General features: G+C 41.9%; 1 protein-coding gene across 2 annotated transcripts in view; it reads left to right on the forward strand.

The window, feature by feature from the left end:
• The first annotated feature begins 9,698 nt into the window (after positions 1-9,698).
• Positions 9,699-26,424, forward strand: part of OPCML (opioid binding protein/cell adhesion molecule like) — a 1,065,414-nt gene continuing 1,048,688 nt past the window's right edge. For both annotated transcript variants that reach the window (XM_053900247.1, XM_053900249.1), the window contains exon 1: positions 9,699-10,139. In XM_053900247.1, the coding sequence (XP_053756222.1) occupies positions 10,079-10,139 (61 nt within the window). In that variant the 5' untranslated portion in view covers positions 9,699-10,078. The remainder of the gene's footprint in view (positions 10,140-26,424) is intronic.

Raw genomic sequence — 26,424 nt, forward strand, 5'->3', positions numbered from 1 at the left:
TCTACAGTCTTCCATTCAAACCCAGTTCTTCATGTGTACAGTGGGTGTTCAGCAATTAAATACTCAGTAAATGTTACTTGAAAATAAGCTAACATGGCCCTCAATTAGATTGTGACTTCATTTTCGATGTAGATAGACACATGGAAAATTAGGTTCCTCAGCCACTTTACCACATAGAGTATGTGATACTCCCAGCCCCCAGAGGTGACAAACTTGTACCTGCATCTCTGTGCCGTTTTTGAATGGTATAATCCTTTAAAGAATGTGTGCATTGCCTATGCATTGAATGTTGGTCTCTGGAAAAGTCGAATATGGAATTAAGTACCTCATGGCTGGAAAATGTCAGAACCTAGATCGTAACCTAAGTGTATGATCCCTAGTTGTATACTTTTTAATTACCTGAACTTTATTTTAAAATCGGTTAGAGCAGCAGGCACAACCCTGAAGTCACTGTCATGTAGTCTCTGGGGCCAGCCTATGCTAATAAGACCTCCTGCCTCTCCTGAGCTCCTATACTGCAAGAACACTTCTTTGGGTCTCCAGTCTCACACAAAGGGTCAGTGTCAGCAATGTCTGAGCATACGAGTGGGGGAGGGGTGAAGACTGAGATGTTGTCTCTGTGCTGGACGCCTCTCAGCAAGTGGGCCTGGGCTGGGTGGGGGGAAAACAGCAGCTGGTGTGATGGAGAGGCTGGAGGAGTTGGGAGGCAGAAAGAGAAAGAGACACAGTTAAAATTCTTTGCCATTGCCTGACCATGTCCCCTTGGTAGCCATGTAGTCAGGGAATGTATGGCTGTGTGTTTTTCTTTTTCTTCACCCCCCCCCTTTCTCTTTTTCTTCCCCCAAATGCAAATCAATAGATGTTTATTCACAGACTAACATGATGTCAAGGAGAGAAGAGTAGCCTTTTCATCCAGAGGAGAGTGCAGGGAGCAGCCCAGCCCCTTCACACAGGGAGGAAAGGAAGACAGGAAACGAAATGTGGGGAGAAAGGACAGAGAGAGAAAGGGAGACAAAATCTGGGGAGAAGATGGTGGACAGTGTTCTGGGTAGGCATGGGCGTTTGGCCATGCATGTCCACTTACACGTGGTGTGGGCACCCTGTGACTTTTTTCTCCACTAGCTAGAATATTTCAGCTCTTTCTTGAAAGTTGTCCTGGGGAAAAAAAAACGCATATATAGGTGAAAATTGTATGCCATTTTCTTCAATACCTTGCTAAAATTTGATCAGGCATATCTAAGTGGAAGGCTTTATGATAATGTGAGATTAGACAATATATTATCTTGAATAAATCTAGCCAGTTTCTGAGCTGTAAGTGAACCAGGGCAATACTTATGTAATTAGTAACAACAACAAGAACAATAATAATGATTGAAAGGAGTACTCATTGTTGGAATTAGCTGATCACTTAAGACTTAAGTTAGAATATGTGGATTTTAGTCTTGGCTTCTTCCCTCTGGGTCTTTTGAAATATATATGTAAATTTCAGGGGCACCTTCAGGTGCCCTGGCTGGCTCAGTTGGAATAGTATGTGACTCTTGATCTCAGGATTATGAGTTCCAGCCCCACTTTGGATATAGAGATGATTTAAAATGAATGAATAAATTAAAACTTAAAAAAATAAATTGCAACGTCTCCTTATTTCTCTACCTGGAAAATAGAGCTAATTAACTCCTTCTCTATGTTACTTCATATGGGAGTGAAACAAATAAATGAGATTATAAATGTCCAAGTCTTTGATATGTACATCAGCAACATTAGCTCCTATTTTAGTTACTTCCATTTATGAAGGATTTTAGCTTTATATTGGAAAAACAGATTTTTGTGCCAGGTGTTTTGAGAATTTTGTTTGTAATCTTTTTTGCTTTATGGTACCAAGTGTATGAACTAGTGTTCAGTTCATCATGGAGAGTTGGCTGCCATCTTGGTCTTCAGTGTCTTCTCAAATCTCATGAAAATGATAGCAAAGGATTAAAAAGGTGCAAACCCCAAGGGCAAAAAGTTGGAAGAAAAAATAATAATGGGTGAGAGTGGGTTTTTCTTTGAAAAGAAAAGGAAGAGTGGCAATTGATTTAGTAAAACACACACACACGACAACAACAACAACAACAACAATAAAACAGAGGTGTAAGGCATCTGCAGAGGATGTATAAATAGAACTATGTGGGTTTATACCACTGAACCCAGGACAGCCCAGGAATGACAGCTATAGGGTACTTCAAAAGGCAGAAATTTGAAGGGATGAATTGAAAGCCTGTATTAGACACACCCTCACTTCATTCTGCTTCTCCTATATCCCGTGAATGAGAAATTAACTTTTTTGAAGCAATTGAAGAAGAACAAGAGACAGTTGAAGTAACCTGGTGAAAATAGAGAGGTTGTGGATCTCCAACCTGAATGGTAAAACCCACTGGTCACCTTTAGAATATTGGAAAACAGGATTTTATCATCCTGGTGGGTGAATGAAGGCCTCTTTTGGAAACCTGAGTGACTCAAGACAAACAGACCTACAATACTGACATTTGGAGGAAATGGTTCCAAGGCCATTCCTTGCCTAATAATCTTTAAAGCGTCCACTAGTAAATAAACTCCACTGGAAAACACAGATGCCAGCCAGTCTATTGTTGCTTACTCTTAAATAGGAAAAGAAGACCAAAGATCACCAGACGGTTGAAGAAGCTTTCTTACATGAAAGACAAATATAAAAACAAATAAGCAGAATAAAAGAAAATTTAAAAAATAAAATAAAACAAAGGAAATGGAAACAGTGCTGACAGTAAAAGGAAACATCACCAAGTGTTGATTAACATTTTCAGAGAAGATATTGTAACTATAGAAAAAGAATAGGCACTATAAAAAATCAGACAACAACGAAGTTTTGAAATTAATAATTTGATAATAATTTTTTAAATCAGTAGGATAAATGGAAATTAAAATAAAGAATACTTATAAGAAAAAGAGGAGTAAGTATAAGAAAATTAGGGAACTAATCCTGAAAACTAATAGTCACTTAACAGAAATTCCACAAAGAATGAATAGTATAAAGGAGAGAAAACTTTCAAAGCTTTGAAAAAAAATAAATAAAAATACCCAGAGTTGAATAAAATGAAATTTCTATATTGAAAGAGTATACTGAATGCCTGATACAATGGAAGAAAACAGATCCACATGAAGAATTTCATCTTTGTGAAATTTTGGAAAGCTATGGATAAAGAGAATATTCTAAATGTTTACTGAGAGAAAATCAAGTCATTAACATACAAAAATGCAAGTTGATATAAATCAGATGTTTCAACAATGTTTAAACTTAGGTCAAAATGGAGAAATGGCTTCAAAATTTAGAGAGGGTAATAATTTTCAACCTAGAATTCTCTGTTCAATGCTTATTTATTTATTTTTAAAGAGAGAGAATGTGTGTGCAAATGAATGGAGGAGGAGCAGAAAGAGAGAGAGAGAGAGAGAGAGAGAGAGAGAGAGAGAGACAGATTGAGAGAGAATCCCAAGCAGCCTCTGTATCATCAGTGCACAGCCTGATGTGGGGCTTGATGTCAGGAACCATGAGATCATAACCTGAGCTGAAATCAAGAATCGGACTTTTAACCGGCTGAGCCACCCAGGTGTCCCTCAAACTAGAATTTTATTGGCAGCTGAACTAACCATACTTGATCTCATATCATATCATACTTTAATCTCATACCATGAGATTAAAGACATTTTTGAGTATTCAAGGTCCTGCATAATGGCCATCTATGAATGTTTTCTCAGCAAACTGTTAAAAGCTATGTTGAATTAAAACAAGGAAGAGCACCAAGAAACAAGACCTAGGTTACATGTCCGACTTCAGCTCAGGTCATGATCTCATGGTTTGTGGGTTTGAGCCCTGCTTCAGGCTCTGCACTGACAGTTCAGAGCCTACTTGGGATTCTCTCTCTCTCTCTCTCTCTCTCTCCCTCTCTCTCTTTCTCTGCACACCCCTCCCGCTTGTTCTTTCTCTCTCAAAATAAATAAAATAAACATTAAAAAACGTGATACTGATAGATTACTAGATGTATTTTTATTTTTTTATGTTTATTTATTTTTGAGAGCAAGAGAGACAGAGCACAAGCCAGGGAGGGGCAGAGAAAGAGGGAGACACTGAATCTGAAGCAGGCTCCAGGCTCCAAGCTGTCAGCACAGAGCCTGAAGTGGAGCTCGAACCCATAGACCACAAGATCATGACCTGAGCCAAAGTCAGATGCTTAACTGACTGAGCCACCCAGGTGCTCTGATTGCTAGATGTTTTTAATTATACTGAGATGAATTATATAATTCTACAGGGCAGTTGGAGACATTTAAATATAAGTCCATAAAAAATTCAGCAAATGAAACAAAAAGGCAAATATCATCTCTGGGAAAAGCTAAAAGGTACACAAGAAAGACAATAGTTAAATAATCATAACAATGTAAATACTAAATATTGATGTATTAAAAATTGTGACATTTATATCAGGTTAATGAAAGATTTGTGGGGGTTAGTGGTGAACAGGACTAAATCCTTATCTTCTGTGGTACAAAGTCAATAGCTAATTTTAAAAAAATCATTAAATCAGGAAATAAAAAATAAGCAGATTAAAAAAAAATTAATGTTTATTTATTTTGAGAGAGAGAGACAGAGCACAAGCAGGGGAGGAGCAGAGAGAGAGAGAGAGAGACACAGAATCCAAAGTAGGCTCCAGTCTCTGAGCTGTCAGAACAGTGTCCAACATGGGGCTCAAACTCACGAATGGTGAGATCATGACCTGAGCTGAAGTCAGACGCTTAATCAACTCAGCCACCCAGGCCCCCCATAGGTTTTTAAAAAGAATAGGTAGAAGAGATAGAAGTGGCTGCTTCTGAGGAGTGAGATTTGGAATCCTGTTTTCAATCATAAGCCTTTTAGTACTAGTAATTTGGTAAATCATGTAATATATCTTTGATTAAAGTTTTTTCAAATGAAAAATAAAGTGTGATGGAAAAAATTCAGTCTTTGGAGTCAGATAGTTCTAAGACAGCTCTAAGACAAATCTTAGCTCTGTCAATTCTCTGCAGGGCCTTGGGGAAGTCCTAGTTCACATGTCTGAAAGATGTGTGTCATGGGTCTATTTTATGGAAGGGATTGGTTTGCAGTCCCTGGGACTTCAGAAGTGTTTACTCTTTCAGTCATAAGTCAGTTGCTTAATCAATTCTTGCTCCTTTGAACTAAATGGTACCTTGTGGTTTATGGGAGTTATGGTACCTTTCAGAGTCTTCAGCTTGCTCTGAGGGAATCGCTTGTAGCCCAGGAGGCTCCAGTTCATTTTGGAATATTTAAAGCTAAAATGACAGAGTTAGGTTTTAATCTGTAGTATTTTACCATCTGTACCTTTTTTTTATTTTTTACAAGAAAAAATTCCAATGTTACAATATCTAAAATTCTATCCTTCCTTGTCCCTTAGTCAGGCTGCAAATGCAGTGATCCATCATTCTAACACTATTTACTGAGTTGATTTCAGTAAAAGTTGCTGAATGTGAATTGTAAGAAAGAGCCTTTAGTGTCTCCGCAAGTCAGGTCCCTGCACTGGGGCTTCTGCACAGGCTGTACTTTTTGCTAGGAAGAATCTCGGCTTCTTTCCTCCTGGCCAGTTCCTACTTTAATTTCAGTTTAGAAGTCACTTCTTAGGGCATTTTCCCACACTCTCCATCTCCCCTTTGTTTTGTGCTCTCCTACCAACCTGTATTTTTTTTTCTATAATCACTTATAAATGTGGTCAATGATACAATTAACAGATTAGTATTTGTCTTTCCTATTAATCTGAATTTTAGGTGGGTGAGGACAGTCATAATTTTATCTTGCTTTATATTACATGTCCTGTACATCACTCATAGTAGATATTTACCTGACCCATAGCAGGTACATGATGAATATTTATTCCATGAATGAATGAGTGAATGAATGAATGAATATATATATAGTACCAAAAGGTAGTATACACAGTTTTTAAAAATGTGGATCAGAGAGTCCTTGTATTCTTTACTCAAGGCCATACAGCTAGTAGGGAAAGAGGTAAGACAGTGACCCAGGTTTATTTGTCACAAGAGAAGGCCCCAGTTGTGCCCCAGCCTTCCCCATTCTACATCTAGCTCTAAGAAGCCAGTCACTGCATTTGAAGAGGTATGCCTAACAACCATCCCTGGTCCAGAGGAAAGAAGCATAGGCTGGAGTAAAAGTGTGACAGTCAGCCTCATTGCACAATTGCCTGGTTTCAGTTGGTTTGTTCCCCTACCTTATTGCTATTTAAATACAGTTTTGATGATTTTGTTTGCTTTAGAGGAAGAAAAAAAAAATCATAGAAGGTATAAAATTGCATATTATTTACCCCAGAGAGGAGAACAGTCCCCTTAGTAAATATGCATTGAAGCATTTTTATTTGTATTTGTATTTTTTTAAGGTGTTTAAATAGACCCAGTAGACCGTAATATCTCTTTTCAGAGTTGGTGCCATCTATTGATTAAATATGTATTTATACATTTCTTCTTCTTCTTTTTTTAAATAAAAGAGACATATTTTAATCATATAATAGACCTAGAAGAATTGATCAGTAAAAATACATATTTATGTGTTTCCTTATGGAAGATTTTATTAGGCATAACATTTTGAAAACTAAAATATTTCTTGATATATATTGATGTTTCTTAAGTGTGAATTTAATTAAAGATCCAGGGTGTGTGTGTGCATGCATGTGTGTATTAGGAAATAGTCTGGTTGAATAAATGGGGTGTTTTAAAACAAAAAATGTAACTCACAGGAAGTAGAGAAAGAACATAAACTTTGTTATAAGAAAGAACATAAACTTGGTTGTAACAAAGACCAAAATTTCTCCATTACTTATCCTTGGAGAGGGAACTTGGAGATTTCTAGAAGTGTGTCTATTTCTTCACCTGTGGAATGAGGGTAGAGATAGGGGAGAAAACATACATGAAGTTCCTAGCATTGTGTCTGGTCCAATAAAGGGAGATAAAGGTTAATTCCTGTCTACCCAAATAGCTCACAAAGGGGTAGTGTGTGTGTCCTTTTACCTAGAGAGGGGTTAGTCTGCCCTACGCATCTCAGGGTAGCCTAAAATAACAGCACATGGTTGGCACTCAGGGAATGCCTGCTGAGGGCGTAAAAGTCCTTCTCTCTCCTCCTTGTGGTGAAAGCCCTGTTGGTGAAGGCAGACCTGGCCCCAAACCCCGGCTCTATGTCTGAACAACTCTGTGACTTTGTGGAAGTTATTTAAGCTCTTTGAGCACTATGGGAATAATAATGACTAGTTCACTAGCTTGTTGAGAAGATAATAAGGGATATATGAAGCCAATAACAGAGGACTTGGCACACAGATATGAAATAAAATGAGAGTACTCAGAATTATGAATTTTTCTTAGGGAGGCATTCACTTTGGAAACCGAAAAACCTGGGTTTGCATTTTAGCTGTGTCATTAAGTAACTGTGTGGCCTTGGATAAATTACCTAACCTCTCTGAATCTCGGTTTCCTCATCTCTCAAAAAGTTATAATGACACTTTCTAGGAAGACAAGTCTTCAGATAAAATGTGATTGATATATTTCAAAATCTTGGTCCACAGAGGGTGCAGAAGTGATGTCTATGATTTGTATGAGGCCTTTAGTTGCTGAGACTGACTAATTTTTCTGTTTCACACCCAGCCCCCAGCTTTTCCTCTTCCACTGTTACCACCTAGTTCCAGAAGGTGTCAAATCTGGGCCAGACCTACTAACAAGTACCCCAGCCTCAATAGACCCTGTTCACCTTATCCAGATTAACTTACATAAATAAACTTCCCCTTATTCATAGAGCTTCCCTGCTTAAAAAGATATAACTTTTTTTTTCTTAACAGCAGTAGGGAATTTCTAAATATCATTGATCTGGAATTCAAGGCCTCTTTTACTCTGTCTTCTGTTTACTCCCCAAAGTCCTCCCCAGTTTTCCCCTAAAGGGTTTCTGTCTGTGTCTCCTCAGCTTCTCCAACTTGGCATATCCATCTAATTTCTCTGGTCTACCTCCCTTTTCAAGCCAGTTCTGTTCTGCAGCAGGTTCAGCAATTAGTTATAATTCTTATAAACTTCTATAGGATTCTAGCATGGCCAAAGGACTCACAGATCGATTTTTCTGTGAATGGCATGTTTTCAACTTTGGTGTGTAGATTATGTGTGTGTCCATTATCTTCTACGTAGAGTCAAAAGGTATTTTAATTTTTGGCTGGTCTTTTCAAATATATCGTATACCCTTTTCAAAGAAGAGCAAATTATATTCTTTATATTCCCAGCCTTAAAAAAGGACTTTATATTAAGTACATAGTTTGTAAGTGCCAGGTGATGATTATATATATTCATCATGTATTTTCTACTTGACTCATAAAGCTTTCAGACTTGTTTATAAGAAGGGAAGTAATTAATTGTCTTACTTCTTTAAAAACAAATGGGGTTCCTTTTGGAAGAAGAGAGGAACTCTGTTAGACTGCAGTAGCTTGCTGGTAATTGATTGAGGCATAACCACTTTAGTAGAAATGGTGGCTTTTGCTGTAGGACAGACCTGGGTTTGAATCCCAACTCTTATTAGCTGCATGGCTTTTAGTAAGTTGCCAAAGCTCTCTGAACCTCAGTTTCAGTCTATTAAAATCCAGGAGTGGCAAAGCCTATGTGGCAGGGCCATGGTGAGGATTAACTAAAAAGATACATGTGAATACCTGTGCTGTAGTAGGTACTTGGGGGAAATATTAACCATTGCAGTGGAGGAGGAAGGTGCTCTTACATGGGGGACAGGCACTTAAGATCTCCAACCCTGCACACACTTTGAGATGGGAGGGAATTCAAGGCACTGTGGATCTTTGGAGGAAAGCCTGGGACAGAAGTTGTGTTTTAATATATCTGCTCAGTTCCTTCTATAATACCTGAGGATCTTATCACAGATCCTCAAAGTCCAAAGAATACTTCAGGGGTAGCATTTACTCAGCAAGCAAACCATACTGCTCACAAGCATGCTTTAGGGAAGGCTACAGGCCATGTTAGAGCAGGTGCTGAGCAGGAGAAATTCTGAGGTACATCACATCCAGAACTACTGTGGGACAGGCTGGACTGTGAAATGGAAGACAAGAAGCCACAGGTATTCTTTCATGGCCTCTTCCTGAAGATTTCTGATGACTTCAGCAAGTTTCCTTTTCCTTGAGATCTAATCTGAATATATCCTTGCCTATGCTGTAATCATAGCAATTGTTTGGGCTTCTATAGCATCTTGTCTTGGTAGAGTTTCAGAATGTTCTAATTGTGGGGAACTGGCCAATTCTCTGCATCCTTGGTGAAAAAATCCTAACACACCCATCTTCCTGCTGGGAAAACTGAATTGTTTCCAAGTGCTCTTAATAGCAGAATGGGGGAGCAGGGATAGATTTAAAGGTCTCAGTGTTCTCTGTGGGTTATGGCTCCTTCTGCCTCCCTACCTGGAGACCAGGAAGACAGAACAATGATAAGGAATGGATTGGCCTGGGCTTTAGTAACATTTCCTTTCTTGTTGTGTCCTGAGCCCTGCTTGGGTAAGGATGACACCAACAGTTTCAGCCTCCTCCCCACTGCCCACGGAGGCGCTCCTGTGTGCCCACGGAAGCCACACTCTGGCACACTGACACAGACACCGGTGCACACTGCCGTGCTCGGGTGAGGGGTGAAGAAGGGACAAGATTCAACTCCCCTTGGAGTCAAACCTCCCAGATAGGAAAGCGTCCGGGTGTCGCTCAGCAGAGTGGAGCCAATGCGTGCTTTGGAGGAGGTCTGCTTTGAGCCCTGTACAGATTGGTGCTGATGATTCTTACCAGTTGTGTGTATGTGCAAGAAAAAAAAAATCAGAGAGGCTGCCTGCCTGCTCCCATCTCTCGCGCGCTCTCTCTTGCTCCCTCTCTCTTTTGCTCTCTCCCTCCCTTTGCAAACATTGGATTTAAACCTGCTCAGAATTCAGCACAGAGGAAGACAGCAGCGGTAGCAGCAGCAGAAGCAGTAGCAAGCCCAGCAGCTGAGACACCGCAGCCTCAAGATGTACCACCCCGCCTGCTGGATCGTCTTCTCCGCGACGACCGCCCTGCTCTTCATCCCAGGTACAGGGAAGGGGTCTTTCTCTTCCTGGGGCGATTTGGAGATGTTAGAGCAGAAGAAGGGGGAAAGAGGAGAGCCCAGGAGGAAGAGAGGGAGTGGGAGACGCATGTGGGGGAAAGAGGTAGGTTTGCTGTATGCACGCACACACATCCGCTCCCTCACTCACAGGCACGCAGATGCTTGCAGCACAGGATTTGCTCTCTGTTCCCGGAGATGCGATCTGTGAGCTGGGTTCGAGAGCTGCACCCTGCTGTGAGGCACCTCTGTTTCTCTGCAAGGTACCAACTGGCATTAACCAGTTGTGGTCCCATGGGTCTGAGAAGAGGGGTTGAAACTCCCAGTTGTAAATCCTTGTCGATGCTTGTGTTGGGACCTGCAGGGCAGACGGGGCATCCTTATTTCTCTCCCCATCTGGTGTCTCTCTGTTTCTGAATCAGTGTCTACCTCTCCACCTCCTATATCTCTGTTTTTCCTGTGTCTCTTCCTGTCTCTTTTCTCTCCACTCCTCTCCCTCCACCCCTTCCTCCCTCCCTTCCTCCAGAACCCTGCGCCCCCCCCCCCCCCCCCCCCCCCGTTTCCCCCTGCTCTTGTATTTCTTGCCTACCACTTCTCCTTTCTTTATCCTTCCACCAAATGGGCAGATTATGCCTTTGGAATCCACAATCTTCTCCGTGTCTTCTCTGACTCCTCACCTGGGAAATGTGAATTTCCCTTGACAGAATTTGGAATGTTCTCATGGGGAAGGCTGGGAATCTGGATTTACCTGATTCTCCTCAGCACCTCCCCTATCTTATCTAATGATTTAGATGTGATTCTAGCTATCACAGCAGTTACTTGTTTGGGGAAAACAAATCTGCAGTGACATAGGTAAGATGCTGCAATGCTACCAGAAAAAGCTTAGTGGAAGTGTTGCAAAACCCAACACGTTTTAATAGATTTGATAATTGCACGCATGCTGTTCTCAAGCAGACAACTGAACGCCTGCAGGCATCCTTCAAACAATGCTGAAGGGACTGGTTATGCTTGCCAAGGTTTTAGGCAGCATCAAAGGGTCTGTGGGGTTTCCATACTAAACCCCAACCCAGTAACGATTTTCTTTTCTTTTCCTTTTTTTTCCCCAAATTGAGATACATGCATTTAGGTAAACATTCGCTTAAATGTAAAATCCCAGACATATATACACAGACACAAATTCTGAGGTTCTTAAACCTTACATATCCTGATATAGGTAGAACATATAATTTTATATTTTTATATACAGAATCACTGGTTTTGATTTTTATTCTCAAGAAATGAAAGTCCTAAGTATTTCTAAGCTACCAAAGTGAAATTCGAAAAATTAAAGTTTACTGGGGAGAAAGAAGAGAGGAGTAACTTTAAAAAAATAAGAAGAAATCCCTTGTATGAAGTTTTCTAATTTTTTTTAATTGTACTTTTTGTAGCAGAGATGAGCTCTGCATAACCATGTTCTTGGCTGTTCTAGGCTGCAAAGTTCATAGTGCCAGATGCTTCTTCCAGATTCAAGCCTGGGAGGTGGGGGGGGGGGGGTGTGGCCAGACAGGGTTGGGGGGGGGGGAGGCAAGGTAGGGAGGGAATACTCAGTACCTGCTCCAGCCTGATAGAGGGAGCCAGGTGGGCTCTTTGGGTCCACAGTGTGAGAAGACAAACTTTCTCCTGTGTGAGCAAGTCCCTGACTGGCTGGCAGCTATTAGGGCCTCCTCTTGCCAGATTGCGCTCCTCCCACTGTGCTGGGGTCCAAGCAGGCAGAGCAGCAGAGCTCAGGACCCTCACCCCAAGTGTTCTGGGCTGTGGGTTTGCTCTTCTTCTGGCAGGAATCAGAAAATTACATCTCAAAAGGAGAGGGGGTGAGTCCTAGTCAGCTGAAGCTGCATTGCAGTGCACCCTGAAGGAATCAGGGTGATACCTCCCTCTAGAGGTCCCATGGCACCCGAAAACGCAGCTCTACTCCATTGGTGGGGAGTGTTGGCCTTGCTTGCCGGAGAAGCCTCCATACCTAAAGGCAGCTGTGCTCAAGGGAATGACCCTCACCTCCAAGCACCTTCAGCTCTCCCTGGAATAAAGTGTGGTGGACACAGAGCAAAGGCAGGACACAGGGGAGAGCCTAGTGTCAGTCCTGCTTGGAGGCTGCTCTCTATGCTGGTTGTGCCAGGAGCCTGGCCTGAGAGGTCTCACAGGGAGGAGGAAAAGTTGGCTTTGTGAAGTGTATGTGGAGAGAAGGAAAACATCACTTCATGAAGGATTCCTGTGGGAAATGAAACTTGGCTGTACCCAAAAGTTCTGATTAGCAGAAACGGCTTACTTGTGACTTCCTCCTTGCTTCTCTTACTTCCTTCATTAGAATTTTAGACTTTTCTTTTTCTTTGTTTCACATGCTTTTTCTCCCATCGGGGTTAATACCAGCTCGTTAGCCATTTACTTTTCCTGTGTCTAAAGACAGAGGCTAAAGTAATAATGAAACCCTGACCTGGTTGGGCCTCGATGCCATTTTATTCTGCAGCTTTCTGTTTCTTGGTAAACATGTTTCCATCCCAGAATAATTTTAAGGCTAATGTTGTTGTCTCTTGGTGCCTTCCAGGAGGAGACTGATGTTCATAAATTGCTTTTCTGGGCTGACTCTCTGGGATAGGAAAGACAGTAGCAAGTGGAAACTATAATGAACCCCCACCCAAGATTGGGAGAGGGCATAGGCTGACAATTCAAGTGTCACGCCAAGGCTCAAGAAGCTTCTGAGGCCATGAGCTTTAATGGTCCTAGGTAGGAGGAGAGATGGGTACCTGGGGGAAGCAAGTCAAGAGAAACCTGGAGGAAAGTACATTTGCATCTGAATCATGGAGTGGGGGTGGGGTGGGGGAAAAGGATTAAAATGCAGACTCTCTGCCCCCATCTCAGACTTGCAACTTTAATCAGCATCCCAGAACCTTCTGAAGCGCTGTAAACCCATTTGGTCTGCAGTTTAAAAACTATGTGTCTATGACCTGCAGGACTCTTGTAGAAACCCATTTTCTGCCTGCCTTTTCCCTTCAGCTGTGAGAAATGGCAGGATCCTGGGGGTGAGGAGGTGTTGCTATGTTTAGTGGCCAAGGCTCAGTTCCCTGGAGCACAGCACAGTCCCTCTTTCCTCAAGTTCAGACCATTACCTCCTGTTTGCCCCCTTCTCCTTGGCCCCGTCCTGCTTGTGGCTTCTATGCTGTGACTCTAAGCAGGGAAGTTAGCTGTGAAGCATCCCCATCTACCTGCACTGGACTGAGTTATGCCCCATGCACAGTTCTGTCAGCTTGGATTCACGGCCACAGCCACATCTTCCATTACTTAATCAGGCTTGGCCTGAGAGCACTGGACTTGCATAGGCAGTTCTGTGAGGTACAGGGTTCTTCTTTTCCCAGCACATGTGCTTCTTACATCTCTCTTCAGAGAAGTGCCCTGGGCCTTGGGCTCTTTGGGCTGGAATGCTTGGCTTTGGGGTGAGTCCTGGGGTGGGCTCTATAGCCAAGTTTCTGTGAATTCTTTCCCCATCCCTTACTTCATCACCAGCACAGAGTTGAGGAGTTGGCTAAGATTGCCTGGTTTGCCTGAGAGACCAAGTAGGAGAACCCTTTGCCATTAGGAGTATCCGAGGCCTAGACTCACTACAAATGAGATATGAACAAGGAATGAGGATCCAGTTATGATCAAGACCTAATCATCCTTTTATCAATCATAGATTTGTGCCTCTTTTTCCCAACCTACCTTGTGGCTTTCAATCCCTTACAAATAATGGGCATGTTAATAAGGTCAGACTACATGCTGTCAGCACTCAGCACTGGCCCACTGGCAATAGCAGGTCTGAGAAGGAGACAGGTGTCGGCAGCCTCATAAAGATGGCTTTTTCAGTAGCCTGGAGCCAGGCAGTGTTGCTCAACCTGAGATTAATCAGGGATAGATCCTGAGTGGCTTGGGGTCCTGGCATGTTGCTTCAATCCTGTCTGCTCTGTGCTTTCTCTCATTCTTAGAACCCTCTGCCATGTCTCAGTAGCCTGGAAAATTACAGAAGAAAAGTCTTGAGACAGTTGGCACTTGCCTGGGTTTGTTATTTAGCAGTTCTGGGCCTGGGCTTCCCACATCAGCTACTGACAGCTATACCTAATGCTCACTGTGTCAAACCTGTGTCAGAGCTTCATGGGGCAGAGTGCACATATCATGAGGTGGGATTCTGCCCAAGCCTCCAAAGGTGTGAAAAGCAGAGGACTGACAACTCTGGTTAGGAGCGCTTTGAGGTTTCTTTGGTTGGCTCAAGGTATTCTCTTGAGTCTCAGCCTACCAATCTGTGGAATGGGTTCCAGTGACATATGCTCTTGTTCCATTTAGACAGAGTAGCCAAAAGTGTAAGACAAGAGGAACATGTCTGAATTTTTGTCATTAAAAACAAAAACAAAACACCTCACTCTGGTCTCCTAGCAATAGGGCAAAAAAGAGGCTTGTGCACAGAAGGAGACAGCACTCTTTATTGCTGAAGGAGGAGGAAGACAAGCCTGGCCCATACCAGCTCACACAGGGCTTTACCTCAGCAATGAAAATTAGCAGAACATAATTCATCCATTCATTTACCCAGTAAGACAGGTTCTAATTAAACAAAATCTATTAAGTAAGATGCTCTCCTGCCCCAAAAAACACAGGTCCAGTAAAACAGGAAATTATTCTGTATTCTCCTTTTGGACTCCCAATGAGATATGCATGCTGACCTTGAGCTTCCCAGGCCTTGGTTTCTCTGCATTGAAAACTAGGGCAGCAGACATGGCTCCAATGGTCTCCCAAAACATTGCTTTGCAATATTTTTAGTGGGGTGCTATGGACATGGAATTATTAATCAGCACTAGACAGTGCCACTCCAGGAACCCCATCACCCATGGCCCTGTACTATGGCTTGCCTGTCCCTGGCTCACTAAATAGTGGCCCATGGCCTGCTGCCATCTGCTTGCAGCTGGCTAGCACTGGGGAGAGAGGACAGTGGGAAAGCAAAGCTTGGCTATTCCTGTCAGTGAACTCAAGTGTCAGCCCACAGATGGCCTGTGGCTGCTGACAAGCCGGGCTGTCAGAAGCGGTGGATATTAGCACATCTGGATGCTGAGTGGCACCTTCCAGACACAGGGGCTGAGCAGGCACTCAGAGGAAGGAAACAGGTTGGCATCACCTTGGGATTGCTCTGCTCCACTCTCCCACTCCTTCTGACCCTGCTATAGACACCAAGCTCCTGGAGACATTTGTCCCTCTTGCCTTTTTATTCTGCTGGTGGGAAACAGAGACTTGGGCTTTGCTTCTTAATCTGTGAGACCTTGGTTACCTCAGCCTTTTCCTGAAGGGCAGGGAGGTGATAACACAGTGGGGCGTGGATATTGTTCCATTTACCAGATTCCTATACCACTTAGTTCTGTACTGAGACAATGGTGCTTGTAGGGCTTGGGGCAAAATTGAAGTACTTCTGAGGATAGGGAAAAATGAAATCCTATAACCAGAGAAAAACCCAGAGAAAAACTTTAAGACAATTTGCTTACTATTGCCTTCCTGGAGGTTTGTGAATCACATTCCCTCCTTTCTCTACCCTCCCTTCTGAATGTCAACTCACACACACACACACACACACACACATACACACACAGTACACACGCAGATGAGAGTTTAGCTACCCTTAAAATCATATACATAACTTCTTAAGGAAAGCAAGCCACTTCCTCTTGACTTCTGTCTCTGCCTTTCCAGAACTCCCTTCTGTGGCCTCCAGGCCTTGGTGCTCTTCCTGTGGGCACCTATGGCAAGGAGCCTACAGGTTGTCTCTACCAGATACAACCATGACCAAGATGTGTGGGTGCTTCCCCTAGTGATGCAGAGACCCCTTGCAAATTGACCCCCTTACCTCTGAGCCCTTCCAGCTGGTGCTGGAGGCAGGCCTGTTTGCTGCCTTGTTTGCTATCACCTCTCTCCTACCCAGACCCTTTGGTGCTGAGACGTAGGGACTCCCCTGCAGTCACTAGACTAACTTAATTAAATGTTTGCAAAATGCTTTGAGACACCCCTGGGCAATGTGCTGGGTAAGTGCAGAGCATTATCATTATGATGCAGGCACATTTCCTTTAATGAGCAGAGATGCTGTGCAGAGAGACCCCTGTAAAGGCCAAGATGAATCAATGCATTAGGACACAGGCCATTGATTGGAATGGCTGCTTGTATGTTAGTGGGGGATGATAAGTGACAGCCAAATGACACACTCAAATCCAACATGGAGAAAACCAGCTTGTTTGTCATTTCAAGAGAGAGTTTCTGAAATGGTCTGCGTGGTCACTTTTGAACCTTTATTTACAGGGAATTTTCACAGACTTTACCATTCATGGAAGTTTGCTTAGTGGTTACACGAAGAATAATGATGGTCTCATGTTCTATGGTTTACCTGGAAAATTTATCTTTGGTCTCATTTGTTCCTCAAAGTCATCATGACATAGGCCAGGCAGATATTGCCCAATTCTGATCTTTGCTTTCCTTTGCATATAACACCAGGTAGACTTCTGGTTGCCTGTAGAATAGAGTCCAAAGTACTCAACATAGTTCACCAGCCATGACCGGCCGTGGTTCTCATTTTATCTCATCTCACACCTCTCTCCCCTCCCAGCTGGTGGCTTTAGTCACTCTGGAGTATCTCAATCCCCCCAAACACACCATATTCTTTCTTTCTTCAAGGGCTTCATCTGTGAGGTTACCTGATCCTCTTATCATGTTTCTGGCTAAACTTCCATTCCATCCTTCAGGGCTTAGCTTAAATATTGCTTCCCAGGAGAGCAGAGCATTCTCCATGCTCTACACTAGGTTAGCTCTGCCTCTTTTTTATGCAAGTCCATGATACTGGGTGCCTTCTTTCTAACATTGTGAGTCTGTATATTTTAAAGTAATTCTTTGTTTTATGTCTCTTTTCTTTCTTAGACCATGGTCCATAAAAGTAGGGAACATGTTTTGTTCTCTAGCATATCCTCAGTGCCTAACACAATGGCAGGTATTAAACAAGTGCTCCAAAAGTATTTGTTGATTAAGTGAGTAGGTGAATTGAATGGACAAATGCACAGGTAATCAGCCAAGGTTACACAAATACCAAGTGTCAGATCATCTATTCTATCATTCTGTTCCATTCCATTGAATACTCATAGGCATCTGGGACCCTGGTTCTCAGCCTGCGCATCCACTTCCCCATCTGCAGAGTAAGGACACAGAGGCATGGAGATGCGCTCTGCTAATGGCAGATGAAAATGTGCAAAGAATGCTTATAATGATTACTCACTCCAGTGTTCATGCTTGTCAATAAACACCAGCTCTGAGCTACCAACCAAACACACAGCAGCTTGGAGCTAGAGCTGCATGTTTTCAGATCTCACATCACATGGTGCGACAGACATGACTGACAGTGAGAGTCATTCCGTAAACACAGATGTGGGTCCTGATGTGGGCTCTTGGTTTAATGCAAACCCAAATTACTTAGCAGACTTAATCAGGGTGTCTGTTGAAATGGCCCCAATTATTTGAAACAGAGTCATGCCTGTGGCACCAATAAGTATACCCTTTACCAGTACAAGGAGGAATTGTGTTGTTCACAAGAAGTAAAATGTTGAGTTACAGATAGTAAGATGCTAAGAGTGGAGGAGTGAGTTATGCTTGAACAATTGAAACTTAAATGGGTTGATGTTCTTATGGAAAAGGTAAAAAAGGGGTTCAACAAATCAGAAGAAATTGAAAAAGGCCTTTCTCATTCCTTGTACCCAGTCATTTTTTGTAGCCTTGCCTATTTCAGACTTGGTGTTTCATGGCTGTGGGATTTGGAATAGGAGGATCTTGCATTATTCACCTGGAAGTGCTCTAAGCGCCAAGCACATTAACTTATTTCACATGTTATTTATTGAGTGATTACTATGTGGCAAGCTCTATGCTAGGCACTAGGAATTCAATGCCTGAACAAAAATATTTATGGTCCCTGCTTTTGCGAAGTTTACAGTCTAGTGAGTGAGACAGATATGCATCAAATAAATACCCATATGGTTGTGAAATCACAACTGAGAAAAGGCTTTGGAGGGGGAAATGTGTGCTGATATGATTGCCTATAAAGAGGGCTTGATCTTGCCAGGGAGGCCAGCAAAGCCTTTCCTATGAAAGTGACAACTGGGATGAGCTGTGAAGGATGAAGAGTGAAAATTATCCAAACTCAACGGAGGAGGCAGAGGAAGAGGCAGAGTGAACAAGATACACAGAGACAACACAGTGGAAATAATCTGAAGACATTCTATTGGGCTGCAATGGAGAGGTAGCGAGTGGAATGCAAGATGAGATGAGACGTCTAGGAAGAAGTTAGAAGAATCAACACCCTCCTCACCCCTAAGTTCATGTTTATCATTTTGGTCTTTATTCTAGAAGTGATGGAACACCACTGATGTGACTCATGTGGTGAGGGTGAAGATCATAAGTTACATTTCTGACTCTTGTTCTTGTTGCATTTGCAGAATGGACTAGAGGTGAGCAGACATGCAAGAGGTAGGCCAGTGGGAGGCTACTGCAGTAGTTCAGATGGGACAAGGCTGGTGGTGCATGGAACGGGGAGATATGGATGACCTGAGAGACTTTATAGGGATGTCAGAGGCGTGCCTTATATGTTTGAAGAATAAAATCTAAAAGTAAACCCACAATAAGCTGACAGCCTTTTTGGGGAGCATTAAGAAGAGAATCTGTCCTCAAGTTCCTGCTCACAAGCCACATTTTTCAGTTTAGGTGCAATCTTTATATGAGATAAGGAATAGACTGTTTTTGGAAATTCCATCATTTCTGGAAGTCTAATAATCTCAGATCCTTAACTGGTGTTCTCTCAGTGGTTTAATGTGGAAGCTTAAGATTGCATCACTCAACCCCCAATCCATCAGAAGGATTATAAAGAGCTCTCACTGTGTTAACTGCTAGATTCTACCCATAGCTGTTTCCTCCTGGAAGAAACCAGGCATTTTAGAGTTTTGATTGAGGTCTAGAGTGATTTTGGAGCATGAAGATGCAATCATTTCATAAATATTATCATGATGATAGGAAAGAATGCCTGACCACTCCCCAAGATCAACAAGTTGGATAAATTACATTAATTTATTTAGAAAAGTAAAGGTCACTGGAACTGAGAAGGACCTTGCAGATTATCTAATCCATTCAATTCATTTTATAGATGAAGACACTGAGGCAAAGGGAGTCTAAGTATCTTATTCATGGTCACATTATCACATAGTGACTGAGCCAACTTTTGAACACAGCATTTTCAGTAACCTGTGTTCATAGCCTGCCTAGTGTCATTTCAGCATGATAGTGAAGGGATGAGTTGAACTTTGTCCCCCTCTCTGGTACACTATTGGAAAATGAACTTACAACCTTGGCCACTACTCTGTTTCCCTAAAGCTCTCTCATCTTAGTGCACAAAGAACATCGTGGAACAGGGCAACTCCACGGTATCTTTTACACAACGATTCAGTGGGGGGTCAAGAAACAAAAGAGAAACCTTGTCCTTTTCAGAGACTTTCTCATACTTTGAAGGACCTTTGTAACTGAACTAGGAGACATCTTAAAATCAATCATTTCTTGATATGCAGAATGATATGCTCAGGGTAGTACAATATTGAATTTCAGACATGTGTCCACCTGACTTGCTTAGTCTACACACTATGAAAGACACCTGCATCTATCATCACTATGCCATCAAAATACCTATTTTAAACTTGTCTATTCAGTCTTGGCTCTGAACTAAGAAAGAGAAAATCCACATTAAGAATGCCTGAGTCTCTATATTAATGATTCATGTTTAAATGGTGACTTGCAGTGTACAAAGCACATCCACGTACATCATAACTATCTTGTATGCTAGTGAGTGAAAGAGCCAAAACGTCTAGGTCTTTCTACTTCTTCACTCCTACACCATCACACTGCCTTTCAGAATGGACAACATGGGGATGGGTGGAATCAAAATAGGTTCAAAACAGCTATAGACAAATGCAGAATGGAAAGCAAGAGTTCAACGATATGCCAGATATGACCAAGGATGGTTGCAATGATATATGTAAGATGGCAGGATTGCTAAAACATGAGAGTGGTGAGGCCAGGCACCTATGGGCATTTCTGTTTCAAGAAAGACAGGCCTAAAGAAGCCTTTGGCTTCTTTGAACAAGCCAACCTTATTCTTCCGCATAGCCAAGTGCCAAGGGATTTCCCACTCTCCTCAAAGAGAGGAGAATGTTGGAAGAGAGAATGTGGCAGATGGAAATAGCCCGTCAGCCTACAAGCTTCAAGAGAAGCTGGAGTTTCCTTGGGAGTCCCCTGGCTTTATCCCATGGAGAAGAGAATGCCCAGTCTTACTTGGCACTGGGGTGGATGCCTCTTTGGGTGAGGCCCAGATGGGAAAGGATGATGAAAACCACTATCAGGATTTTGCATCTTTCTCTTATGGGCCTTTTCCTCTTTTTGTTTGGGACAAAACCTTGGGAGTAAAAGGTAACTGCCTTACAACTGCCACCAATTTAGCTCACATGATGTTCATGAAGACTGGGCAGCTTTTTTATTATGACCTGGGCAATTCTTTTTCCTTGTTTCATTTATATTATTTATTTTTTAAGTAGACAATTAACCCTCTCCATTACCTTATGGGAAAGCATGAAAACACTGGCCTAGAAAGCAAAAGACACTGTCTCTGGCTTTGTCTCTGCATTTCTGAACTGAAATGTGGTGGGCAAGTGGTTCAATGTCTCCAAGACTCAATCTTCTTTGTAAAATCCTCTTTGTTTTGCTTCTTTCTTAGGGTGGCCATAAGGGTGGTAACAAATGCATGATAGATGTGCCCTCTTGGAAATGTTCTACAGTTCTAACTTGCCAGGTCTTATTTTGTCTGTTGGGTTGGCCAATTCTGTCTGAGTATTTCTCTCTTCTTTTTCTGTGTAAACTTCCTTACTCCTGATTTTCTGTCTTGCTTTGACTGTCGTGGGTTATGGTTATAATTGTCAGTGGAGCATATACCAAATTGGCTGTGACATTTGTTTTAGAGGAAGATGCCTATTTCAGGCAACTCCTGCATTCACTCCTCTAGTCTTAAAGCAATATTTGGTTGTTTTTTCCTTTTTCCATGGAGAGTACTGATAAGTGCTTTATGTTTCCTCAGCTGAGCTACTTTGGCTCTGCTGAGAACATGAACTCTGCTTTTTGGGTTGGGGTGAAAGAGACCCAGATGGAGTTGAGAAGAACTCCAGTATGGAGCCTAAAGTCAGGCAAAAAAGAGCTCTTCAGCTCTGTGAATGCCAGGCCTGGGCTAATGACACCTGCCTCCGAGATGTGCTGTCACAACTTAAAGTAGAATTTCTGGAAGCAGTGCGTTGATGAAGATAATACTTTTGTGGAAAGAAGGGTTATCTTTGGCTCTCCTAAACACGTAATGGAGAGGGGACTAATTTGTCCCCATATGGGCTAATTAAATGAATACCTAGAGATTAGAGTCCTCTTTGCCCAGGCATGTAGGGAAACTGTACAGCACACAAACCCCACAAACCCACACAGGTCCCCACAAACCCACACAGACTATACTGGGTTGAATCCAGAATGAGATCCATTGATTCAATAGTGTTCCTTGGGTGGTAGAAAGAGGGTAATCTCATGAGTCACATACCTGTCTTGTACCCTGCCCAAATCCAACATGTTCAGTTTAAAAAGCCTCAGAAAAAGACCCAGCTTGAGTGGAGATGGTGAGGTGGCCCACATTTCTGGAAAGGGCCTTTGAGACTAAGAATCTTCTAAGCACATTGCACTTGGTAAGAGTCTTTCTGTCTATCTTGCTGGGCTGTCTTCTGAGTAGCTAAAGCAAGTGGACCATGACTATAAGCTTGGTCTCTGGAGTAGAATACAGCTTGCTTGAACTTTAACCACATACTGAGTCTTTGTCTTATCTTAGGTGAGGTAGGGCATAGCTCCATTTTGGAACTAGAAAATTATTTTTTTTCATCATATTTTAACATCTATAAAGATCTGTGAGAGTAACTTTGGGTGAGCAGACTTTCAGAGATGTAGGGCTGCACCATCTAGCTTTGGTTTTGAACTGCTCAGTTCCCAACTCCCAGCCCTGGGTCTCACTCATATGCATCAGAAGCTGTGTTGACATGATCAAATTCCACAGAAACAGTGGATGCTTTTTTGGAAGCCAGTTAGCCAGGGAAGAGTATGAAATTCAGGCAGGCACATCTACTTATAGATTAAAGAGAGAGGAACTGCTGACATTTCCACAGGTTAGACTTCCAGATGCATCACTGAAGTCTTTGTGCCTGGGAGGGCAACAGGTACCAAAAAAGGTAGCAGAAGTAATGGAAGAGAGATCAGGAAGATGGGGGAGAAGTCAAAGATACATAATAGCTTTTTCCCCCTATAAATGAACCCTACATTCTCTATTCCTCTTTATTTTCAATTCTTCATGACTACATTTTTCTTCTGCTTCTTGATGATGGCATCTGGGAAGAGTGGCTGTGATAGATTTTTTTCAATGGAGAGAAAGCCCGCCCGTGTAACTTATCTGTCTGTTATGGCTCCCAGATATTGGCCATAGGGCTTGGTTAGCTATCAGCAGATCTCTCACTTAGGCCTGTGATTGGATTTCATTTTGTTCAAAGAAATGGATACATAAGAAATATCTTAAGTACTCTCTCAAAATTCCTTGAGGATTTCTCCTCTTTTGTATTGCACTGGACATTTGGTGGTGGATGACAGAGTCAATGTGAAGCCAGGGAGCAAGTGTCAGAGCTGGAAGGAAAGTTAGAAGAAAGTGGAACTATGCATCACTTAAAGTCAAAGACAAGGAAGGATAAAGATGAATCCCTAGGCTACCAAGCAAGAGGATGCAGGAACAGAGACAGGCAGAGGAAGAGACAGCTACCCAGTGAGTGGAGCTGATAATGCATCAGGGAGAAAGATGTCTGAGTCCTGAAGATGTTCCTGCCTCAGAGCAGGGTACCTTCCCAGTGCTGAGGTGCTATATAGTGACTTTTAGCCACTGAGGCAAACACGTCTGTGGACAGACAGATGCCCAAGTTATCAGAGGGCAAGTCATGCAATTCAGAAATATCAAAAACCCTAACGAGTAAACACAGGTCACCTGGGTATGTACAATAACTGCCTGCCTTCCAGCCTACCCCTACTTACCTCCCACCCATAAGGATACATTGCTCTATACCTCCTCTTCATTAATAATTTCTGCTAGTAAGTTAACCACCCCTCTTTTCTGCATTAAACTTGCTTTGTCCAAAGCCTACAGGCTTGGTTGCAGCTAAGTAGGTGGGAATCGATCTCCCATTCACTGAAAAAAGTATTTTTTTTTGTTTTTTGCTTTTGTTTTGTTTTGCTTTGAAGGTTATGTCTCTGTAACATCAGAAACAGAAATAGGACTCCACTTTTTTCTAATCATAGGATGTTAGAAATGGAAATAGATTTAAGAACTCTCTAGTCTTCCTTGCTAATTTGGTAGGTGATGCTTATGGAGAAGGACATCCTTGCTTGTTCCCTTCCTGCACTCACCTATGGCTACAGATGTCCCTTTTATTAATGTTTATTTATTTTTATTATGTTTATTATTATTTTATTAATATAAATAGTAATAATATTTATTATTAATATTTTATATTAATAATTTAATAATTAATAATTTATTACATAATATATTTATATAAATTATTAATAAATTAATAATTTATATAACTATAAATATATAAATAATAAATAAATATTATTATGTTTATTAATAAATTTTTATTTATTTCTGAGAGAGAGAGAGAGAGCATGGGCAAGGAAAGGGCAGAGAGAGAGGGAGACACAGAATCTGAAGCAGGCTCCAGGCTCTAAGCTGTCAGCACAGAACCTGACATGGGGTTCGAACTCATGAACCTAGAGACCATGGCCTAAGCTGAAGTCTGACACTTAAATGACTGAGCAATCCACGTGCCCCTACAGGTGTCCCTTTTAAAACCTACCATAGTTATTCATCTACTCAGTTCTGCTAGGAAAAATTTCTTATCTCCAATTGCCTCTTCAGAACTACTTTACTCTTGCCTACGATACTTCCTCTGTTCAGTTCTATTGCCCAGCTCTTCATAGCTGTTTGGACTCTTCATGCTGATGGCTTTGCTCAAGAGTTTGCTCAACTCTAATTAGTTTTCTTCCGCCAAGACGATGCCTCTCAGATTACTTCCAGCAGCTCCATATCCTGCTGCCTATGGTGTCCTATTTGTGTTGTTCAGAGCCCTAAGGTTCTGCTGAAGCTAAGTGGATGGGAGTCTATTCCCCACTCCCTGACCACAGCTGCCCTTAACAACCAGAGTAGCTTCACCTTCACTTATTTTATACCATCACTTTTTGCTATTAAAAAAAAAATTAAGACTCACAGTATTATCAGTGGTCTCTGAATATTTTTGCTTTAAAGCATGTACACACAATCTATTTATTTATGTAGAAATGATAATATGTTGCCACACATGTATGATGATATAAAGTATAAGATAAAAATGAATAATAATAGGTATTCTAATATCCCTTTCCTTCACATCATTGTAACATCAGACCATTCCTGGGGGCAAGCACCACATTGGAGACCACTGCACTAAGTCATACTGTGTCCTTGGGACTAGAATCAAGACAGAAATATCAAATCATCCTTGGCAAAATGATTCTAATGGCTCAGCTCTGGCTGCTTATCTCTGGGACTTAGCATGGGGATGTGTCCTTGGCTACAGATCACTCTGGATATTGGTACAATACTGTTGCTATGGAAGACCCCATCCTGGAGCAACTGCAATGTTCTTCAACAATATTATTGTGGTAAAAAATTGAGTTATGTGTCAGTGGACACAGACCAATATCAGGAATATTCTCTTGTTTATCAAAACAGGAAATAAATGCAAAATAGTCTTTAGAAGAAGAAAAAGCTGAGGACAAGGACCAACCTTTCCAAGTGCCCATGATTTTTCGTTTCCAGAGTTCTCACTCTTTTCCCTCTGTGCCAGCTCTTCTGCAGGGACCACCTACAATAGAGACACTGAGGTCTTAGCTTTCCTGACTTAGCTTGAGAAGTACCCTTTCCCCTGAGGAAAATCCAGCAGAGGTAAGGTTAGAATTTTTCAAAAGAGATATTATTAGACCATAGTAATGTACATATACAGAAAGGACTAGCTATAAGGAAAAATTGGAAATGCACACACCTTCCTGAGCATAGTTTTTATCCTCAAGTGACTAAAGTCTTGTCCTGGTGTTGGTGGCAGCTGTGAAAATGTATCTTTCAAATCTTTGACTACAATAAATATAATTGACCGAGTATCCCAGCATCTGCTGTGTCAGGTCCATTGCTGTGTTGGCTTTGAGGCCATGTTTCTCACATACTGCTCTCAGCCAGTGACTGAGTGGGACAGAGATAGTAGGTCAGGTCTATTCTTGGGAGATATGGTCTCCTCTTTTGGAAAACTTTGACTTGAGGGTCCCCAATGGCCTTGCCAAAATTTCCTTAGGACTACACTTCATTCTCTGCTTCCACCCAGACTTACTGCCTGGCCCCCTCACCAACAACTCACTAGGGATCAGACTGACACTATAGTCTGCTGGATCCTCTAGTCTTTCTCACCTCCTTTTCCATTTTCTCTCACAGATGTTTCCCCTAGTAAATGTGTTGCACATTTAGTCCTGTATTGATGTCTGGTTCTTGGAGGACCCAGGGTAACACGGTGTTGCTTGGCTGACAAAGCTAAGTAGGTGTGCAAGCCAATATTTTGCTCCACATTCTAAACTTTCTAGTTTGATGTTATGCTATCCATCCCACTCTGCAGAGTTGAGTTAGGATGCATTGGGCATTACTGAGATATGTGCGGTTTTCAATACCAGTAGAAACTTGTTTTTTGGGACTCTCTTAAGCAGAATCCAGTAGTCCTGCTCCTTGGAGGCCCTACTCTGACCCTGGAATAAGTAAAACATTTTTAAAACATGTCTCTTAAAATTTCTCACCTAGGTTTCTGGCTTTTCTGGACCTTACATTCATTCCTCATTCTCCTGGTTTGTTATCTACTGCATATCACTATGTAGCTCATAAAGCTGGTTCTACCCTTCAGTAATGCTTCAGTTTGTAATTGTTATGGTTTTGTCTTAACTTCTTGAACTCAGTTTTCCTAATGTTTCCATGGCATGTTTTTTTTTTTTTTAAGTTGGCATTATTGACATTTTAGGCAG

The sequence above is a fragment of the Panthera pardus genome, unplaced genomic scaffold, assembly GCF_024362965.1.
Source record: "Panthera pardus isolate Hobbes unplaced genomic scaffold, ASM2436296v1 HiC_scaffold_12, whole genome shotgun sequence".
Taxonomy (NCBI): domain Eukaryota; kingdom Metazoa; phylum Chordata; class Mammalia; order Carnivora; family Felidae; genus Panthera; species Panthera pardus.